This window comes from Micropterus dolomieu, linkage group LG13 (genome assembly GCF_021292245.1).
Source record: "Micropterus dolomieu isolate WLL.071019.BEF.003 ecotype Adirondacks linkage group LG13, ASM2129224v1, whole genome shotgun sequence".
Classification (NCBI taxonomy): domain Eukaryota; kingdom Metazoa; phylum Chordata; class Actinopteri; order Centrarchiformes; family Centrarchidae; genus Micropterus; species Micropterus dolomieu.
The window spans coordinates 4,758,625-4,774,501 of NC_060162.1; the positions used below are offsets into that span (position 1 = coordinate 4,758,625).

Sequence of the window (15,877 nt, forward strand, 5' to 3'; positions counted from 1 at the left end):
CAAGGAAGTTATATTTTCTGGACTATTACCTCTCTTGCACAGAGGGGATTAGAGGTCAGGGTCAGGCTCAGCTTTTAGCCGATTCTTGTCTTAATATGCATGTTTGTGCATAATAATTTGCATGTATCTGTGTATGTCAGCCTGCGTTTGTTACGCTTGATCTGATTTGAGAATGGTTAAACAGGTTTGTGGATTAAAAAACATAAAGAACCCATTATTCTCATTCAAAGTGTTATCTTTTATTCTACTCTGGATAATAGAGCCTGTTTGTTTAAACTTTCCTCTGCAAAGAAGCAGTGGTGATTCCAAATATCTTAATTTGTAACTGCTTCTCAGTACAGACCCTGCACAAAGCAAAATCTTTTTCCCTCTTCCTGTAGAGGCCTTTTCTCTCTACAGTTCAGCTTGATCGCTCATCACTAAGACCTGAGTGCCGCTTGCGGATCCTAATATACAACCTTATGGTGAAGTATCGGTTGGATGCGTTGCAAGCCTGCGGTGTGTCTTTGTGTGTGTGACTGTTTGGCGAGGCCCTATAAGAAAGCAGATAATAGCGGCCGTGGTTGTCAGATGATGTTTCCGGCTGAAAGCTGTTAGAGGAGGGTTAGTGAACAACGCTTGTGACAGAGATGACAGTATTATATACCAGCATCCAACCCGGGCACAAAGAGCTGCTTCTCTGCTGCTCCGTCGGGTTCCTGTTCATTTCTGGCTCGAGTGTCCAAGCTGTGTTTTAACAAAAAAGAGACAAAGTTGTTTTTCTTGTTTTCTAAGCAGAATCAAGTTATTTCCCCATTTCTATCAGTTTGTTGCTTGAGTGTTTTTTTTTTTCATTTTGGTTTTATTGCCCTTAGCTTTTATGTTTCTTACAAAAGGGTTCTGTCTGTAAACTCCCAATTATCCTCCCTTTCTCTCCCTCAATCAGAGTTTTGGATATCGCACGGGCTTCTCCTAGCCAAGTAAACAACTTTGGCTGTGGTGTTGGCCTAGATTCACTGTCTTGCTAAAGCAATATGTGGTGCTTTGTTTGGGGTTTTTTTAGGAATGGTTTATGAATGCACTCACAGTTCAGTCATATTTTATTCTCCCAAGTCTGCGTGCCAGTTTGTTATAAATGTTTAAAGACAGGCCGTTTGGGTTTATTAAACTCTCAGAGTCCACATACTCTATTGAATTCGATATTAGCCTTGTGTGCCTTGTGATAATTGTTAGTCTGATTTAATCATGCTGCTGTCTCAACTCTGTTTGGATCCAATCAGCATGGTTAACATCTACATGAACGACTGGTGTCAGAGTTCAAGGATCGGTGATGTTCCAGCTTATTAGGGGATATTTCCGCTCGGCATTATGAATTTGGCTGAATCCACTGGACAGGAAGCCTTTGCGACTATGTCAAATAATAGCCTCTATGTTTAAACTTTGACTATTTTGTCTCTCTCCAAAACAATAAATAGTGAGGCTTGCCCTTAGTGCACAGGGAGTCTGGGGGCTTCAGAGACTGGTTTGTCTCTCTCTCCATGATGAGAGGGTCCTCCGAGGAGCCAGAGCCAAGAAATAGGATTATTCCATCCAATAAATGAGAACAGGGGATGTAGAGAGGAAGAAAGACAAGAAAAAGAGGGATGAGAGGGACGAGAGGGGAAAGAAGGAAGGAAGACTCTCAGTTTGGAACATTTAAGTTCAATTTAAAATGCATTTTTTTTTGCATTTGCTACCCCGGGATGAAAACTAACAGAATGCATAATATGTTTTGTTTTATTTTGTTCATTATTGTCCCTAAAAGTACATATTTGATGAAGATCCTTGAACTATGTACATCACTTAACCATTAAAATGTAAGTTGTCAGTACATTTTTGTAAAACATCATCTTCGACATTAAAGATGAGTTAAAACTTTGCTTAGTTATAATTTAAGTGTTTATTCAGTAGACCTTTACACATTTTTAGAAAATAAATAAAGAACAAATCAGTTCTTTCATAAGGATTAGTTGTTTATTTACACATACAAACTGCAAGCGGTACGTGTTGTGTAGTTAACTGAACGAATTTTAGTTTGCTAATTTATGAGCATTTTAGAGAAGAGTAAAAGATGAGGAAGATTTTAAATTACATTGCACACAAATAACACAATATACCACATATTACAAAGCCTTATGCTAATAACGTCAGATTATATGACTAGCTAAATACTTTAAATTGGATTAGCATAATTAGATTAAGTTAGCATATGTTAACAAAATCCACCTACCAGCACTCCTAAAGCTCCTCAATTAGCAGGGTTTAACCAGCTGGTTTAATTCACTGCCAGGCAGGGTGACTGGTACCAGCCAAGAAATAGTCCAGAACATAGCACCATGAAAACTGTTGTTTTTACACTTCCATTTTTCAGTATTTGTGTTTTTGTGTAAATCAAACAAACAAAATATAAGATATTAATTGAGGAGCTTTAGAAGCGTTGGTAGGAGGATTTTGCTAACCTTTGTACACATGCAGGCTACCTATTTCCAGTCTTAATGCTAAGCTAAGCTAACTGACTACTGGCTGTAGCTTCATATTCAACATGCAGCCATGAGAGCAGTATTGATCCTCTCACGTAATTGTCCACCAAAATGTAAAATTCTTCCTTTAGTAGTGCAACCTGATTTAATAAAAAACTAGCTAGTAGTTATTAACAACTTAGACAAAAAACGAATAGCTGGTGCAACACAATCCTGAGGTGTAAGATTGACATTTGTCCCCTCAATATAGCACAGAACATGACATTAAAGTGTCAAATGATGAAAAGTCATATTATATCACTTACCTCTAGCGGAACGTCCAGCCAAGCAAGTTGGTCTTTCAGTACAGCAGAGGTGATTGGAAGTTTGTTTGTGGTGCTCACAGCAATGAAAAAATACATTACAATACAAGAAATTGTAAAGCAGCGTCTTTCCAGAATACATTATCAACAACGTTTGCAGGGATTATTTGTTTGTTAGAATCTAGTTTCAATAAATAACAGTATTAGCTGAGCTAGGAGTTTCTAGGACGCGGCTTATCTAGAAAGTATCTGGAAACTTTTAATATTGTTCAATATCTGTGAGTACCATAAATTAATTTCCATTCTTCATTGTATTGAGGTACAGGAAGATAAGCTCAGAAACAAATATCTCAAAATCTGGACACCAAAACTATCTGCATGGCTAGATACCACTAGAGGTAAGTGAGAAAATATGTGTTTGTGTAATTTAAACTGGTCTTTAATGTTCTCTTTGTTTTAGGCTTTCCTGTATGCTAGGCCAGTTTGCTCAGTCATTAAGTATAGCTCTACATTATTGTTGTCATCGGGCCCACTTTTCCTTTCGAGGGATGTATTCCACTGCACGTTGCAGCTGCCACAGCTGGAGAGAAGACAGTCTTATAGTAAATCTTCGTAGTAACATTTTGCCTTGAGAGAAAAGAGGAGGTAGAGATCAAAATGAAATATGTCTCTGTTTGTTTATTAGAGCTTGTCTTTAGTATGATTTTATGTCTTATGCTTTGGAAAAAGGTCAGAAGAATAATAATAAATTTTTTTTCTATGACACGCGCGAGAAAAGCATCCACACAGCAACACAGGCAGTTAAACAAGCTCTGAAGTATTTTTATTTTTTAACTACTACAATAGAAAACAGCGTGTGTGTGTGTGTTTCCTCGGAGTTCCTTGTGAGTGCACATATTTCTATCTGACAAAACAGACTTAACATAATCCTAGTCCTGGACATATGACCCATAGTTCACTCCAGATTTTTCTCCTCCTTCCCATGCTCTGTTATTTTATTGGCTCCTCTGTGGATTCAATGTAAGCAGTGACACACAGAGCCATATAATCAGAGAGGGCTGGTCTTTTAAGACCGGCATATTCGCCTGCCCTCTTTGCCTCTGCTTGTGCTTCAACCCTTCCTTTGATGATGAGGTGTTGATGTGTAATATTAACATTAACTACATGTCATTTGAGATCTTTGACAAGCTTCCTACAATGGTAGTTTGGTGGTAAAATTAAATGACTCACATAACAGAGAAGAGAGGTGGGGGACTTTAGTCGTCCAGTCTTGGCATTTCTAAATCATTGCCAAAGTGTAGAAAGGTTTCTTTGTGTAAGAAACAATCCTATTGTAGGTTTGTCTTTTTGACAGCTCAGGTCGGGGGACGTGTCTGGACAATGAACCTTTGAAACGAGACTTCCTGTACCCAACAGTGGCCCCGGGGCAGGTGTACGATGCAGACGAGCAGTGTCGCTTCCAGTACGGAGCCTCCTCACGTCAGTGCAAGTATGGGGTAAGAAACCAGCATCTTTTAAGTTGCTCTCCTGCTCACTTGTCCTCTTCTCACTGACCCAGAGGGATCCCTGTTTAACTGGAGCAGCTCATACTAGTTCACAATCTTATATTTTCACTCTGGAACAAGGGATGGTGCAGTCAAAGACATCTCACAGGAGCATTGCTGAAACACCCACACAGGACTGGACTTCAGTTGGAAAGCAGAGTGGATAGTTGGCATGTAAACAAATATATTATTATATATTATTAAGACATGAACAGAATCCAAATGTTTGTAGTAGTATCCTCACAGAAATACACACATACATGCACCCTGCTACAGTCAGCTGAATGTCCATAAATCTGTTTAGAAATCACAAAACGATTGGTTGATCAACAAAAAAATTATCTGCACTTATTTTGATAATTGATTAATCATTCAGTCATTTTTTTTAAATAAAAAGCCAAACATTTTTACTTCCTTTTTTGGCTTATGTCATAGTAAAACGTTTTCAGGTTTTGGTCTGTTGGTCATGATTTTTCACAATTATCTGACATTTGATAGAACAAACAATTATACTAGTAATTGGGGAAATAATTGTCACGTGAATAAAAATCCTTAGTTGCAGCCTAGAAATCAAAGGAAAAATTAATTCCTTATCATTTTTGGTCTGGTCTCAAAATTGTCTGATTCAAACTTTCTCTTCAGTATTAAAAGTAATCCAGGTGAAGGTCATCTGTTTCAATGGTCACAGTGTGAACAGGAACTGCTAGTTAATAAAACTTTTTATGTTAACATCAAATCAATATTCTGACATTCAGCGAGTTTCATCCCCACTAACCTCTCATCAGGTTTCATTAGATTTGTTGCACAGTGCAGGATAAACTTGACTGATGTTGCACAGGTGTTATTTTTACCTCATGATACCAAAAGAACTTGTGATATTTTGTTAATAGCTTTATGATTTTTTATCTAGTTCTATTTTTCACATGTTTAAGGGTGTTGATGTACTATAGCATGTTCAGTCCCTACTTGGATAATAACAGTTTTCTTAATATTTATATTTCCTATTTGATATTAAAGGGGGGGAAAAATGTGATAATTGTTTTATTATTGTCTGAATAACTGGAGCTGGTTCAGAGGTGTCTTTCCACACATTGCCTCATTCTTCTTTTTAATCTATAAAATTCCAAGACAAAGAGATGAAGGATTGAAGTCAACACTCTCCTCTTCAGTTTTTTTCTTTGATGATAATGATTCACCCAAGTAATGAGAAAACCTCAGCACATAAAGTGACACAGGCAGTGAAAGACAAGGAAAAACCACGTGGGGAAAATTAGCGGTTGAAAGAATCCTGAAAGATTTAATGAACAATAACGCAATATTGTTTTGTATTACATAAATATTTGGGCACATGATTGGAAAAAAAGGGGAGATAGAGATTAGCTGAGATCATAGAGTTATTTCATTTCATTGAAAGAAATATCTGACAGCAGCTTATAACAGGCCCCAAATCAAGCCCTGTTATTTTGGCTCCTAAGCTCATAATTGTGGTTTTAGATCAGCATGAAAGACACACATTTATGAGCAGATTGGATTCCAGCACTGATTCAAAAGAGCTAGATTGGAGTTTTTCATCTGACAATCCGATCTATTTCATGCAGCCATCTGTGAAAGCGATGCCCTCTGCGACTGCCGTCAGGACAGACTTGACCACGGAAAAGGATAAACACGCTAATGAGTAGAAGAGTCTGGTTTCTAAAGCTAAAGCTCAGCCATAACATATTGAATTTTTCCATGTTTGGATGAAAATTTGTTGTATTTATGTATAATTTTTTACACTGCAAAAGAATACAGGAGGAGGAGCAGTGATGGGCATAGAGCATATCAAAGTTTATCTTTAATATTATTATGAATAATGTCATACACTCATATTGTAGTTCTAATATTTCACTGGTAAAACATGTTCAGCTCAGACTGTGAGATAACAAAATGATTTGTTATTTGTTTCAACCACAGAAATCTCTGAAATGTTGGCCACAAATCTACACCATATTTATGCATCTTCTGTGCTGTCCTGTTCAACTGGGTTAAACTGTGAACAGCAATGTAGAGCAGCGGTTCCTAACCAGGGGGTCCGGACCCTTCAAAGGGTCTAACTAAGTTCAACTGCACAAATTTAGATATATTTTTCATACTTTTCTCTCATTTCTGGTTCTTTCTTGTGAAATACACAATGACTGATAGCTAATGACCAACAAAACCAAAGGTCATTTCAGTTCAATTAAACTAGGCTGAAAGTATTTTCAACCATGCTAGCGGCTCTAGGGATGCCAATGCCTGTCTGTCATTAGGTTGGTCAACCTCTGTGGTCCAGACTGAAATATAACAACCACAGTATTAGATGAATGGCCAACATTCATGGTACACAGAGTATGAATCCTAAAGACTTTGGTGATCCTCTGAATTTTCATCTACCGCCACATCAGGCAAGCGTTTTAATTTGTGAAATATCTCAACACCTACTTAAGATTGGCACAAGACATTCATGGTGCCCAGAGGATGAAGCCTACTTTCGTGATCCCCGGACGCCACCTTGAGGTTAGCGCTACCATCAGTTCAAAATTTGAATTCGTCCAATACTTTAGTTTATGACCAAATACCTGCAAAACTAATGACATTCCCATCAGCCTCAGCTGTCCTAATTGGCATAGGTTAGTATGCTAACATGCTAAACTGAGAGGGAGGACATAGTAAGCATTAGACCGTGTACGCAGGATGGATGGATGGTCTGCTCTATGGTTAGGGGTCCTTACTTATATCACTGAACATTGCAGAAGACACCTTTAGAACAGCAGGGGTGTCACAAACTTTAAAACGCAGCATGAGATTGTGTCAGAGGTAGAAAAAGTAAGTCAAAAGAGGACGTTTGGGTAATTCATAGCAATAATTTGGTTTCAGTTGGCTTCCCACTTCTCAGTTAGCCTGTGCTCGAAGCTACCGACACAGACGGACGTTTTTCAGACCTTAACGACACTGGAAGCTGAAAGTATAAAAAACAAACAAACCTGTGATGGCTATATTAGCGATGCCCCCTGCTTTGTATCCCCAGCTTGTTCTCTCTTAGTGTAAATCCATCAGACCCACATCCATGTTTGTTAAGGCCCGGGCCACTGACCTCTTAGCAGGGCCATGATAGTGGAGCAGCGGGGCGGCTTATTGAAACCAGCTGACAGAGGGGAGACGCTGCAACCACAGAGTGGCTGTTTGCCCCTTTATTTAATCTGCATAGATTTAGGGAGCTGCTGACCCCGGAGGTCAGAATCTATGTGCGGGAACATAAGTCTTTTTCATGGGCCTGCTCTTCTGCCGTACGCAATTGTCCTGTAAAAGCCTTTGAAGTCGAGACGCGAGGAGCCCCATTTCGGTTTAATGGGAAATGTAATGCAAGGTTGTGCAGAGCTGTCTTTGTAACATGTGTTCACTTTATGGTTTTATTTATTTGGGGGCAATGTGCTGTCTACCCACTATCTCTCTCTCACACACACTCCCTCTCTTTGGTAATCTAAATAGATTCTCCTTATGAGGAGTGAGGAGGAGAAGACAGAGATATGATGTTTATTCAAAGCACTCAGTAATACTAAAGATATTTGTTAGGCCTACAACTCGTCTTTATCTAAGACTTGGGAGGCCTATTGCTCACTCTTCATTTCCCCTAAGAAGCAGAAATTGGATTTCTTGAACTGATGTCACGGTCCCGTGTGGTCCTGAGGTGAACGTGAACAAACGTTAGTCATGGTGTTGATCCAGCTGACTCTTCATTTCTCATAAGAGAACATTAAGAGCACCCGGTGACCCTTGGCGTATTGCTCAAGATGCACAATGATCCAAAGCATATGGGCTCTTGAAGTTAGATGCCTCTCAGCAGTCCTTATGTGGTCTCATCAACTCCTCTCATCCACTGATTTGATCTGGAAACGTGTAGATTTATAGATGAATTTCCATGCTGTTTGTGTTCATTTTTCTCTCACAGACTGGAGAAGACAAACTCTGAAGAGCAAAACCACCAAAGGCTACTGATAAATCATTCTCACTCTTAATCAGCAATCCACCCCACTGTCTGCTGAACTGATTTATTCTGACCAACTTGCTTTTGCCTTCTTTCCTAGGAAGTGTGTAGAGAGCTCTGGTGCCTTAGCAAAAGCAACCGCTGTGTAACTAACAGTATCCCTGCTGCAGAGGGGACTCTGTGCCAGACTGGCAGCATTGAGAAAGGGGTAAGTCATCAAATGTTTCTTATACATACAAAAAAAAACATATTTACCCTCTGCCTGCAAGTGGTATCTAGGAGTAAATGAGGTTTTAGTATATCCTCTGAGTCTGCCCCCAATGCAACACACCTCCCTCACCCATGTTGTTAGATAAAGATCCAAACACAGACCTCAGACCCATGATATCTCCGCTAGCTACAGCAAGCAGTCAAGTTTGCTTTAAATGATGGGCGGGGTTAGTTAGTTGCCCTATTGTCACATTTAATTGGATGCAATTATGTACACCCCCATAAATTCAGGAGGTCTCGTCAAAAATATGGTGATGTCCACAGAAAAGTGAAACATTTTTGGACATATATTTGGCATGTAACAAGAGATAACAAGTAACACAGGCGCACCTGAGTGGAACTTATAAAATATGTTTTTTATTTACATTTACATTTATTTGACTCATTTGGCAGATGCTTTTATCCAAAGCGACTTACATTTGAGGAACAACATACAAGCATCAACAGAGCATCAAAATAGCACGAGAACTGACAATACATACTAGTAAGAGCTCATAGTTCATATCACATCAATGGGGTAAATACCTAGGGAAGGAAGTGAGAGTTAACAAAAAAGTGCAATCAATACAAGATAATTGTAAGGGATAGAAGAAGAAGAGCACAGGAAGTTCATGTTGGAGGTTAGGAGTTAGGGGTGTTATAAGAGGAAGTGTTTCAAGAGCTTCTTGAAGTTAGAGAGGGACGCCCCTGCTCTGATGGCGTGTGGTAGCTCGTTCCACCATCGTGGTGTCACAGATGAGAAAAGCCGGGACTGGGATTGCTTTGTGTGAAGGGATGGCAGAGCCAGGCGGCGTTCGTTGGAGGATCGTAGCGGCCGAGAGGGAACGTAAGTTTGTATTATGGAGTTTAGGAAGATGGGTGCAGACCCAGCAGTCACTCTGTATGCAAGCAGTAGTGACTTGAATCTGATTTTGGAGGCCACGGGGAGCCAGTGGAGGTCATACTGTAAAGGTGTGACACGAGTCCTTTTGGGTTGATCAAGAACCAGACGCGCTGCTGTGTTCTGAGCCATTTGTAGGGGTTTAACCGCACAAGCTGGAAGACCTGCTAGGAGGGCATTGCAATAGTCGAGGCGAGTGGTAACCATGGCCTGTACCAGAAGCTGGGTGGCGTACTGCGTGAGGTAGGGCCTGATTTTTCTGATGCTGACCGAGAGACAGCAGCAACATGGTCTGAAAAGGACAGCTGGTTTCTCACCACCCTGGTTGGAGTGATGGTTGAGGAGTCAGTTTGTAGATATTTCACTCACTCGTGATGTCTTTAAATGTAACTGCAGTGTGTCTTTTAAGAAACAAAATCCATTAGTGCTCAGTCAGCCATAATAGCTCGCCAAGCTAGCTGCCATGTTCGGTCACTAAGGTGTGATACGGCTAACGTGGTAGTTTTCTCCATTTTGGATTCTCCGTTCCTTCAAATGTGAGATGGATGCAATTGTCTACGGTGTGAATGTATGAGTCAAAGTCAGTCAAAGTTAAACGCTACACAAAAGCTTGCGGATTTACTTGGTTTCTGTGAGCGAATCCACCGATAGAGTGCCCATTGAAATCAATTGATTTTGGAGAGCTTTGGTTGGGCCTCACAAAACACTTTTCATTGGCACTACTTGCTACCGAAGAAATAACCCCTCTGTGCATTATCCAGAGTAAAGAGATGTTGCTGTTGACTGAGCAGCACAAACTCCATTCACCTTCATTATATTATAATTGAGGCAGAAATCTTAAAGACAGTAAAAATGTACTGCAACTATCTTCATGACTGTTGTAGAGGTTAATGAGAAAATCAGTTTTTTGTAATGCGGGAGAACCGGCCCTTTAACCATTGAACATTACAGTTAGTGCAGTGCCTGGTCTTCTGTGCGCAGATATTAGCCTCAGCTAGTGGTACCTCACTGCTTCGACTTGCATCTATTCCACTCTGGGAAGTCGTACGATTCCCTGAGTGTGCACTCATGCAGGGGGTGCTACCACACACATACACACACACACACACACACACATGCAAGCAGGCCAGGCTTTAGGTCATCGGCCCGCTGTTGATGCCAGCCAGGTTAGGGGAGACAGTTTTAACACGGATTACGGCAGCCATTGTCACCGGATGGTCCGAGGTCTAAAAGGGAAGAATAGGAGAGTGTCACGAGCTGTCACCCGTGATTACCATTAGCTCAGTGGAGCCTTTGAGGACCGGGGCCCACGGACAGGGTCCTGGACAACACAGGGGGCCCCAGGTTGAGCCTGGGGGGCTTTGGAACAGCTTTTGGAGCAGCTTTAGGAGAGCCAGTGGCACACCCTGTCTGCCCCTGCCGGGGACAGCTTCAAAGGAATATGAAGGTCAGCCATTTCTCACCCAGCATGTAATGGAGAGAGGCCCTTCCAACAGGAGCAGGGATAGGGGGAGCGAGAGACTGGGGGAGAGGGGCAGCGGGAGGTGGGAGAGAGACAGAAACAGACCAACAGAGAGGAGTTTTTTGTGTATTTACTGTGTGGACTCACAGATAAACTCCAAGGTGAAAAGCTGATTTCATCACCCTCCCCTCTGCGTCTCTACCAGTCAGTTTACCTTCTGTGCCAAGATCCCTCCGTCCTTCTCCCCAGTCACTCCATTCCGTCTCTCCTCTCTCCCGCTGCTAATCTTGTTTAGACAACGTCTCAGGACGTGAATGAGTAAGTCAGTGAAAGAGGACAGTGGCCGAACGTAGCCCTCACCTTGACTGTACCAGTCTCTCTGGGCTCTTAACCTACTGACACAGTTGGAGAGACAAAGGGCCGTCCCTGATCCCCTCTTTCCTCTGGAACTCTGAACAGCTTAGCGCAACGCTTAAAACACTCCTACAACACTGCACACTGCTTTCCATCCCTCACCTGCCTCAGAGAAAACCTCGCAGTACACTGGAAACATAAAAAAATACAAAAACATTCAAGAAAATGCACAAATTAAGGTCCATGGTCCTTTTTCATTTTAGATGTTAATTATGTTAACACAATAATTTACATTATTATGATTATATTCTTTCTCTACACTGTGACTTTTGTATTTTAAACATATTAAGCGTCAAGCTAATCAACATAAACATGTAAAACTGTAATGATAACAAGTCCTTTTAAACTATTAACTCAAAATATAAACACTACCGAAATAAGGACATGGTTAGCCTAGCTTAGCATAAAGACTGGAAGCGGGGGGAAACAGCTAGCCTGGCTCTGTCCAAAGTTCAAAAACATGCCTGCCAAAAACTGAAGTTATCTTCTTACTTGATGTATCTTATCTGTTTAGCCAGTTCACGAACAGAAATGTGAAAAGGACAAGTAACAACTAAAAACGAGTTACTTCTTGAAACTATTTCTTGACCAACAACAATTTATCCGTCTGCCCAATACTTCAGTGTAGTGTATTTAGCAGTAGTGAAGGTTGCTAAATGATGTTCCTCAGTACGGGCAAGATGGTATCAAACCTGCAACCTCACTTTGATGACAAAATTTCAGGATACTTAGCACTGTCACTGTGATCAGCTGTTGTTCGCCAAGAAATAGTTATAGCAAATGACTTCATAACCCCAAAACCCACAAATTGTTCTTTTTACATTTTTCTTCACATGCAACAATAAGTCAGCTTTAGAGTTTTGACTCTGACTCAGTAATGTCTGTAATATAATTGACATTAATATTTACCTGAAGTTTGCTATCATCGCAACAGACTAAGTAAGGCTGTAACAGGAAAACCCCAGAGTGTACTGAATTAACCAAACAAATAACCACATATCCCCAAATGTTTCCTTTAATGATGAAAATCACTCTGAAATGAGTCACATGGACTATCCTACAATAAACCTCAATGGAGAGGAAACCAGGACAGTAATAACAAAATGGTAAATGGCAGGTAAGGGAGGAGAAATAACAGGACTAATGCAGAAATGAAATTATAGGGTAATATTAGCATAATCACAAGTTAGTCTGTGTATGTTTTTTTTAAGCAAGACAGAAGGAGAGACAATGTGTTACTGAAGGACAACTTCATCAGTCAGGTTCTGTATAGTCTACATTTCACTATACACAGACACATACATTTATAGTCAGCTAATAACTGTTTGAAAACTGTAAAACTGACACTTAAGCATTCTGTGTTGTAATAAGTTGCATGTTATTGTGATTCTCGCCTTAACTGACAATCGTTAATGTGTGTCATTGTTTTTGTTGTAAAGAAATTATTCAACTCTACTGCACAATAACCAAAGTTTCCTCCCCTCTGTCTGTGTTTCTGCATTTCCCCGACCAGTGGTGCTTCCAGGGGGAGTGTGTGGGGTTCGGTACCTGGCCTCAGAGTCTGGACGGAGGCTGGGGGCCCTGGTCGACGTGGGGGGAGTGCAGCAGGACCTGTGGGGGCGGTGTATCCTCCTCCATGAGGCACTGTGACAGCCCAGCGTAAGTAGGCAAAGTAAGCCACAGCAAGCTGAACACACACATCCAGGTCCTGCCTACAGGTGTGTGTTTGTGTGTATGTGCACATGTGTATGCTGTGTGTATGTACGTTATATCCGAGGGGAATCAGAGCTAATTAAACTGTGTCTGAAGCAAGTTAGTAGTGAAATATTTCCAGTGGTACAAACCTTCTGTCTTGGGAAAAACTCATCATAGTAGCGCTTCCTTTAAAGCTCTGGGTGATGACTTTTTGCTATGGTTTTGCTGCAGAATCCTACAGGATGTAACGGAGCATTTAACTTAACTTAACACCTGTCAAAATTATTATCCTATTCCGATAAAAAAAGACAATATTGTTACCATTCCACCATGTGTTTCTTGATCTACCATGATTTGCAAGCGCATCGGGCTTTAAAGGTCCCATCAAATGGAATCACTGGGTCTTAAATATGATGTGTTTCCTGTTGAAATCGGTCAGTAAGTGATTAATTGAAGATGTAAACCGATGGGCTGAACAAAAAGAAAGGAATGATAATGTTTACAAACTTCAGATAGGTACTGCGATGTAAGGCTGCTGAATTTATGACCTCTCTATTTGGGTCACAGATACTCGTTTAAATAGTTTTATCACAATAGTAAAAATGCAAATGAACACACCATACTTCAGATGTGTTTGTTGTTTCCTGCTTTTGCACTCACTCTCGTCTTCAAAGTGTCTATAATCAGTGTTTTTTAATTGGCAACATGAAAACAATCTGACATGTGAAAAGGGGGTTGCTCGCAGTGATGAACCTACAGCCGAATCTGCAGCTTACGTTAGCTAGCATTAGTTAAGATGTCTGTGAAGGTTTTCATTCATCCAGGTCATAGTTATTCAAGAAAGGTTAAAATAAAGGGACTAGGTTGAAGATCCTAAAAGACGTTTACGTCTTCGAGTATCTTCAACCTGGTTCACTTGCCCTTGATTTTAACATTCCTTGGATAACATTAGCTAACATTAACCACCATAAGCAAGTGGTCATGCCAGAATACGCAAGGCTGCAGCAGAAAAACAGAATATTTAATTAGGCAAGGGTTCATTTAATCGTTAATGAATTAAACATTTAATTCTTTAAGAGGAAACTTGTGTTATTTCTTCTTTCAAAAGCTACACAATCTTGCTGTAACAAGACAGGCATATAATCAGCAGAAGATGGTTCTTTAAAGTTGTCCTGGACAGCACTATCCTCTAATTAAACTAAACACAGAAGTATGTCCTCATGCTGTTTGAGATGGACTGATGTAGCCTGTTTAATAAGTTAAGACACAGCTCACTCTCAACTGTAGATTATAGTGCTGCATAGTTTTGTTTTACGGCCTCTGGTGTATCCTCTCTAGACAAATTATTGTCCAGTGCATCTTCGTCTGGCAAGTAGACGTTTGGGATCCTTATCCTTCTTCCAGCATTGCATTCCTTTTTTTTTGGAAGCTAGATATTACGTCAAACATGTCATGGGAAGACACGACAAAGAGCCAGGGTGAACCAGAGGGAAGGGGAAAAAAAGGGGGAAGAGGGGGAAGAGGAGAAGGCATAATGTGGAACACCTGTGTAAGGTGATCGCTGGCGCTCAGGCATCAATGCAAAGAGGAGGGAGGCAGAAAAAACACAGCCAGACCAGCCTCTAACACATTCATTACCAACCCTGTCTCATAGTTTTTTGTGTTAAAGTAAATACACTGCAAAAACTAAAATCTTAGTAAGATTAATTATCTTAATTGAAGGCAAAATATACTTGTTTTTTGTCTGACAAGATATTTCTTCTTACCAGGCGGCTTTTATGTTAGAGAATTTCACTTGTTTCAAGTTTTTTTGGCCTTAAGTAGCAACTGAAATATTCTTGTTCTGTTGGCAGATAATTATGCTTATTTTAAGTAATATTTCCCCCATTTTAATGCTTTTTTCCCTTGTGTTTGAGAGCTCAGTTTTTGCAGTATAGTCATGGAGGAAAGGGAGGCTAATGACTGAGGGAAGAAGGTAAGAGATGATAAGAGAAGAAAAACAAACCCTTTCACAGATGCAAGAGATTTGTAGTGAACAGTAGACAAAAAACAGGAGTGAGTAGAGAATCGTTCTGAGGTTACAGGACTTTAGTCTCTCTCCCAAATCTAAATGGCATGTCACACTTAAGAGCTCTTAGAGCAGCTTGGATTTCATGAATGAATCATTGGCACACATACTCAGCAAAGCAGCAAATGCAGACGCACAAATGCACTTTGTCTTCTGGCAGAGGCTTTTTTTTGGCCTGTTTCATGACCTGCATTGACCAAACCCTTCCTAATGTTCTCACTACATGTGCTTGATGTGATGTGTTGAAGATGTCCTCTTATTTCTCAATTCCCCACTCATTCAATTCTCCTGTGTCTCTCAGCCCATCTGGAGGAGGCAAGTACTGTCTCGGAGAGAGGAAGCGTTACAGATCTTGTAACACCGACGTGAGTTTCATAATTTCTTTGCATCCCTGTTTTACTCTTGTCTGCTTGGAACAAAGTGACTTGGAAACTAAACTGTCCTCTTAATGGATGCTCTGGTTTGTAAAGAGACTGAGCTAGTTGGACTGTTGAAGCATTCAGACCGGGGAAGGATTTGGTCTGTCAGAGCATGACTGCTGAACCTCTTCTTTGCTGCTCCACGTTTCTGCAGAACATGGTATTTTAGGAAAGGCTTTATAAGGAGCAGAGCATGTTAGCTAGCGAGCATCACACCACCTTTAAGCTTTCTGACATGTTTTCGTCCTGGAACGCAGGACAGACAATGATAAAAATGCACAGGCTGTGATTCAGTATTCCCCCGGTAACTCTGGGTTTATTC

The 15,877-nt window shown here is 40.6% G+C and overlaps 1 protein-coding gene across 1 annotated transcript in view; it reads left to right on the forward strand.

Moving 5' to 3' along the window:
* adamts6 (ADAM metallopeptidase with thrombospondin type 1 motif, 6) overlaps window positions 1-15,877 on the forward strand; it is a 66,341-nt gene that overhangs the window by 20,463 nt on the left and 30,001 nt on the right. Inside the window, exons 11-14 of the mRNA XM_046067356.1 lie at window positions 4,155-4,296; window positions 8,448-8,555; window positions 12,887-13,032; window positions 15,438-15,501. Of these exons, the coding sequence (XP_045923312.1) occupies window positions 4,155-4,296; window positions 8,448-8,555; window positions 12,887-13,032; window positions 15,438-15,501 (460 nt within the window). The remainder of the gene's footprint in view (window positions 1-4,154; window positions 4,297-8,447; window positions 8,556-12,886; window positions 13,033-15,437; window positions 15,502-15,877) is intronic.